The sequence below is a fragment of the Rana temporaria genome, chromosome 5 (assembly GCF_905171775.1).
Source record: "Rana temporaria chromosome 5, aRanTem1.1, whole genome shotgun sequence".
Classification (NCBI taxonomy): Eukaryota; Metazoa; Chordata; class Amphibia; order Anura; family Ranidae; genus Rana; species Rana temporaria.
Window position 1 is genome coordinate 120,441,254 of NC_053493.1, and position 6,930 is coordinate 120,448,183.

The following is a 6,930-nucleotide window of genomic DNA, read 5'->3' on the forward strand; positions in this document are numbered from 1 at the left end:
GTGCAGAGCTGGGTGTAAGAACAGAAGCAGATCGCCGCTCGCTGACAACATGTGAGCGGCACCACAAATGGGGAGGAGGGGGGAGCTGTATGGACGGATCGTTGCCTGCACGGTGCTGAGTGGCTCCTCTCGGTAGATCTGCTTATCGTCTCTTTTGGTGGATCGCTGTTGATTCGTCCAGGAATCCGGTCCGGGATGATTTGACTGCATGGAGGATGGCCGGGGAAAGGTGATCCTCCGATGGTGAATAATTGAAGGCGGCTTGCAGTGGGTGCATGGTGTGATCGGGCAGAGGGGGGTGTGTCCGGCATGCAGCTCTGTGCTGCTGTGTAGTACAAGTTGTCACCCTGCTCAGGAGGATCATCCCATTGTAGGGATCAGGATCCAGAAGGACTGTGCCCCCCCTATTGTAGGGATCAGGATCCAGAAGGACTGTGCCCCCCCTATTGTAGGGATCAGGATCCAGAAGGACTGTGCCCCCCTATTGTAGGGATCAGGATCCAGAAGGACTGTGCCCCCCTATTGTAGGGATCAGGATCCAGAAGCACTGTGCCCCCCTATTGTAGGGATCAGAATCCAGAAGGACTGTGCCCCCCCTATTGTAGGGATCAGGATCCAGAAGGACTGTGACCCCCCCCCTATTGTAGGGATCAGGATTCAGAAGGACTGTGGCCCCCCCCCTATTGTAGGGATCAGGATTCAGAAGCACTGTGCCCCCCCCCCCCCATTGTAGAGATCAGGATCCAGGACTGTGCCCCCTGTTGTAGGGATCAAGATCCGGGAGGACTGCCTCCCCTTTCCATTGTAGGGATCAGGATCCAGGACTGTGCCCCACGTTATAGGAATCAAGATCCAGGAGGACTGTGCCCCCTGTTGTAGGGATCAAGATCCAGGAGGACTGCCTCCCCTTTCCATTGTAGGGATCAGGATCCTGGAGGACTGTGCCCCCCCTTTCCATGGTAGGCATCGGGCTCCAGGAGGACTGCTGACCTGTGCAATGCTGAGCTCCTGCTGTGTTATTGATCCCACCTGGGAGGTCCATTCTTCCGAGTAAACAAAGCCCCCGCTGTGCCCCACCAGCCCCAGGTGAATGGAGGAGAGCCGCCCGCTGTAAATGGTCTGATTGTGTCCTTCCCATCCATCGCCCCTTTTCCTCCTGTAAATGGCTTCATTCCCGGAGTCCGATTTCCAGCTGTGCCCGCTGTGTAAGGAGATGTGCGTGTCCTCTGCCCCCATCTCTTCCTCCAGCTCATCCTCATCTTCCTCCCAAACCTCCAGCAGCAGCACCGGAGGGAGCGGGAACCTAGGCGCGCCCCCCCGAAGATTGCACGTATTGCCGTGTCTTCACGCCTTCTGCCGCCAGTGCTTGGAGGGCCACCGGAGCCCCGGCGACTCCATGCAGCTGCATTGCCCCGTTTGCGACCACAAGGTGCTCATGTCGGAGGCGGGCATGGACGCCTTGCCTTCCTCGACCTTCCTTCATCTCAGCAACCTGCTGGACGCGGTGGTGGGGGCCTCGGAGGAGCCGCAGAGCAACGGAAGCAGGGGCAGCGGAAGCGGCCCCCGGCGTCAACAGCGGCCACGCTCGGCCTCGTGTTCCTCATCCAGCCTCCTGCGCCGAGCGCCACCCCACCAGATGGAACCGCGCTGCTCCTCCTGCGACGAGGGGAACGGGGCGAGCTCACACTGCCTTGACTGCCAGGAGAACCTGTGCGACAACTGCCTACGGGCCCACCAAAGGGTGCGACTCACCAAGGACCACTTCATCGAGCGCTTCACTGGACCAGGAAGCAGAGGACATGGGTGCATCAGCGGCACAGCGTCCCCCTGCAACTCTGCGGCGTCCAGCGCCGCCACTACCTCATCCTCCTCATCGCCCTTCCAGGGAAATGCCTTCCCCATTCTGCCCATGTACCCCGAGAGATTGGCCTACTGTCAGCAGCACGATGAGGAGGTGAGTCCATGATGCCACTTTAATTTATCAATGTTGCTTCGCCTCAGGCTGATTCATTAAATGGCACAAAATTAGGCCGTTGCCTATAGCAACCCAATTGGGGTTCTCTTTAAATTTACTGAAAAATGAAACCAGAATTTAGTTTGGTGGTTCTTAAAGCTGGAGTTCACCCGAAAAACAATTTTTAACATTAGATTGAGGCTCGTTTTGTGAAGGGGAATCGGGTGTTTTTAAAATCGAAGCAGTACTTACCGTTTTAGAGAGCGATCTTCTCCGCCTCTTCGGGACTGGGCGTTCCTATTTGACAGGCTTCCGACGGTCGCATACATCGCGTCACGAGTAGCCGAAAGAAGCCGAATGTCGGTGCGGCTCTATACGGCGCCTGCGCACCAACGTTCGGTTATTTTCGGAAAATCGTGACGCGCTGTATGCGACCGTCGGAAGCCTGTCAATCAAATAGGAACGCCCAGTCCCGCAGCCCATACCCGGAAGCGGCGGAGAAGATCTATCTCTAAAACGGTAAGTACTGCTTCGATTTAAAAAAAAAACACCCTATTCCCCTTCACAAAATGAGCATCAATCTAATGTTAATAATTGAGTTTTTGGGTGAACCTCCACTTTAAGAACCTCACCAATGTTGGTGTGGCATAATAGTATTCTTAACTTCGCCCAAAATAAATAAATTGCATTTTCTTTTCTTTGGTGCATTTAATGCAGCTTGCAGGCAAAGGGTTACATTTTTTGCTTTGTGTAAACTGTTTATTTATTTTAACTGGTGAACTACAAGTCTCAGCAAAGAGCAATGTGTTTCCTCAATCAGAAGGCCTTCCTTTATGTTTTTTGTTGTTGTTGTTGTTGTTGCTGTTGTCAAGGAATTGTTATCAAAACTGGAGCAGCTGTGCATGGCAACCAATCAAAATCTAGCTTTTTATTTTTACAGCTTAACTGAATATGGAAGCTGATTGGTTGTTATGCACAGCTGCTCTATATTATTATTATTATTATTATTATTATTATTATTATTATTATTAATAATAATTTTATATATATATATATATATATATATATATATATATATATATATATATATATATATATTAAAAAAATATTGTGTGTATGTGTGTTTAAAGCCAATCTGCATTGTCCACTATTATTATTCTTATTATTATTAAGTGTTTATTTTTAGCTTTACTTTACAGTGGTTTGTTTTGTGTCTTAGATGTGGTTTCAGAAGGTGTGTGTGTTTTTTTTTTTTTTTTTTTTTTTTTTTTTTTTTTTTGCTTTGTGGAACAGAAAATGTGGATTGTGGAACATTTGTGTAACTTTTCTATACTATTGGTATTTGTGTTTTTCAGTGACAAGCTCCGTTTTCTCTGTTTTTTGAGATTTGATTGTTGAACAACCTGATTTGTGAAAGATTGTGTGTGTGGTCCAGTGGAGCCATGTTGACATTTAGGATGTCATAATTTTTACTGGTTGTTTTTAATACAGTAATGTGCCTATAGTCATAACAGCTTGTCCTCTTCGTTTTCATATTAATCAGGGAAAAAACAAACTTGAGTTTGGATTTTGTTTGTTGTGAAATTATATTATTTTGAAGTCTGATGTCTTATGAATAGTGTTTCATGAAACAGATTTGATGTATTTTGTATAATTTTTTTTTTTTTATATTGGACTGTAGAAAAAGTAACGCAGCAATAAACTGGTTAATGCTTCTTTAAGACCTAGTCTGGTGCTTCAAAACATGTGACGTTGGTAGAACACGTTTTGCCAATCTAGGAGGACACCTTTCCTTGCAGTTTCGTGACCTCGGGAAGAGATAATTCAATCCAATTTTAGGACATTAGGTGGACACCTTTCCATCTAGTTTTGTGACATTTTATTTTTTATTTTTAATATAGATATAGATATATAGATGTGACATTAGAGAACAATTACAGTATAACCTTGGTTTGAGAGTAACTTGGTTTGAGAGCATTTTGCAAGACAAGCAAAAATGTTTTAATACATTTTGCCTTGATATACAAGTAATCTCTTGATATAAGAGTAGCGTCGGGTCACAACTGAGTATAAAAAAGAAGAGGCACCTCTAAGTGTAGCAATAGTGTTACATTTAATGAAGGTACAACATTTAGCAACGTATTGATACACTTAGAGGTGCCTCTCTTCTCCTTTTTTACAGGGTATAAAAAAAAAAAAAAAATGCTTTGATATACAAGTGCTTTGGATTACAAGCATGTTTTTGGAACGAATTATGCTCACAATCCAAGGTTTTACTGTATTCCATCCAGGTTTGTGACACTTGGAAGACTCATTCCCATTTGATTTTGTGACATTAAGCAAAGATTTTCTCCAGTTTTTTTCAGTGACATTAGGAAGAGCTGATTCTAGGGCTGCAACCAACGATTATTTTCATAATCGATTAGTTGGCCGATTATTGTTTCGATTAATCGGATAATAGCCTTAAAAAAAATTGCATTTTTACATTTTTTTGGGCCAATTTGTTGTTGGACAGATTACAAAACACAAATTACCGCAAAAACGAATTACATGCTTTTCTGCAGCTTCTCCATTGAAGTATATTGAAAAAAATAAAAATAGCACCGTTTTGCATTAAAAAGTCCTTTCCCTTTCCAAATACGCAGCAGCTGGGAAAAAAAAAATCATGGATGTGAACGTGTCCCATAGAAAAACATGTAAATGAACTGTAGGGTGTTTCTGCAAAAAACAGAGGTGCGTGTGACCCCAGGCCTGAGATGTTTAGAAACATAATGGGGTTAAAAAAACAAAAATAAGTACAAAAAGAGCAAATAATCGCTACTCTAATGGGTTCATTTTTCTGTGGGACAGTGAAAGTAATATTTACAGTAGCGATTTGCTTTTTTGTACTATAAAGGGCTAATTTTAGGTTTTTTTAACCCCATTATGTTACTGGCCGATTAATTGATTATGAAAATTGTAATCAATTAATTTCATAATCTATTAGTTGTCGATTAATCGATTAGTTGTTTCGGCCCTAGCTGATTCCATCCAATTGTCACTTAGTAGACACAATTCCATTCAGTTGGGTGACATTAGGAAGACACAATTTTATCTAGTTTGGTGACAGAGCACTATCTTTCCATCTGTGACCTTTTTAGGAGGACATCTTTCCATCCAGTTTGGTGACATTAGGAAGATATACTTCACTCAGTTGCCAAAGTCTGGATTGTGATATATATATATATATATATATATATATTTTGTAAGAAAATGCATTTTTTGAAGCCGACATGAATTGTTGGTTATCTGTAGTTTGGCTCCATAATAAGCGAAACAAATGCCAGAAAATCGCTTCTTATGGCATTTTTGTGCCAGCTTTAGTAGCGGGAGCTTTCAGTTCTTTCTGCATGCAAAAAATTCTGCTCCTAGAAGCTGACACTTTATAAACTCCAAGCAATAATCGTGTGCGTGGACACCATAGAATGAAAACGATTTACTTCTAGAGGAGCCAAATTTGTAAGAGAAAGGTGTGTAACATGCAGCAGCCCATAGCAACCTGGAAACGCCTTCCAGATCTGGTTGCTATAAGTTCCTGCACATCTGTGTTGCTCTTTGTCCTGCCTTATTAACGGGTCTGTTTGTGTTGCTACATTATTACACTCCAGTCTGTTATCTCAAGTACCTGTCCCTTGAAAAGGTGAAAAGCAAACCTGCAGTGCATATGGATTTGAAGCACGATTGCTCCATCCGTGATTGCCTGTTACAACATCCACGTGCTTGCATTCCTTTCTGCACAGTATGTCGTGTAGCGTAAGTTGTGAGTATGTTTAAATTGCATAGTAAATATTGTGTCTTGACACTCGCGTCAGAAAATTGGGCACCGGTGTGTTGCAGCTTGTCACCTGCTATGTCATTTGGGGTGTATTTATAAATTGTGCTACCAGAGCAATGTTTCCTATCGCAATGAGATTACTAGAACCTCGCTGAGAAATGAATGTCTGCCAGGGAAAACCCTCCTGATCCTTTAGAGGAATAGTTTTCCCTTTTTTTATAGTTCTTTGATGGAGTCGGGAATTTGAATGGCACTAAATGTCGGATTTATCAGGAAATGTCCCTAATAGTCAGCTCTTGGGTGCATACTATCTGTTCCCAATTTATTTACTAGTGCAAAATATGGTGCAGCTGTGCATAGAAATTAATTAGTTTCCAGTGTTTTTTTTTTTTTGTCAGCTTAATTGAACGACCTGAAGTCAAAAGCCAATCGGCTTCTAACTTCAGCTTGTTCAATTAACGTTTGGCAAAAAAACTGGAAACGCATTGATTTCTATGTGCAGCTGCACCATATTTTAGTAATTTGGGAAGAAAGTGCAACATATGGTGCAACTGTGCATAGAAATCAATCCATTTCTAGTGTGTTTGACAAAAGATTAAAAAAAACAAAAACAAACATACTAGAAATGGATTGATTTCTATGCACAGTTGCACCATATTTTGCACTTTCTTCCCAAATTACTAAAATATGGTGCAACTGTGCATATAAATCAATCCATTTCTAGTGTGTTTTTTTTTTTTTTTTGTCAAACATTAATTGAACAAGCTGAAGTTAGAAGCTGATGTGCATAAGCTATGTATGGTAGCCAATCGGCTTCTAACTTCAGCTTGTTCTATTAATGTTTGACAAAAGACAAAAAAAATAATTATTAATTGAACAAGCTGAAGTTAGAAGCTGATTGGCTACCATACATAGCTTATGCATATCAGCTTCTGACTTCAGGTTGTTCCATTTGACAAAAAACCCTGAAAGCTGTTTTTATGCAGAGCTGTATTAAATTTTGCGCACCCCAGGTTTAGTAAATTTAAACCCAGTGCAACCGCAAGGGATGATTTACTAAAACTGGAGAGTGCACAGTCTGATGCATCTGTGCATGGTAGCCAATCAGCTTTCAACTTGTTCAAATTTAATGTTTGACCAAAAAAAAGAAATCTGGAAGCCG

The 6,930-nt window shown here is 42.4% G+C and overlaps 1 protein-coding gene across 1 annotated transcript in view; it reads left to right on the forward strand.

The window, feature by feature from the left end:
- The first annotated feature begins 769 nt into the window (after window positions 1–769).
- The window catches only part of TRIM71 (tripartite motif containing 71), an 87,946-nt gene continuing 81,785 nt past the window's right edge, over window positions 770–6,930 (forward strand). Inside the window, exon 1 of the mRNA XM_040353074.1 lies at window positions 770–1,954. Coding sequence (XP_040209008.1) covers window positions 1,163–1,954 — 792 coding nt within the window. The 5' untranslated portion in view covers window positions 770–1,162. The remainder of the gene's footprint in view (window positions 1,955–6,930) is intronic.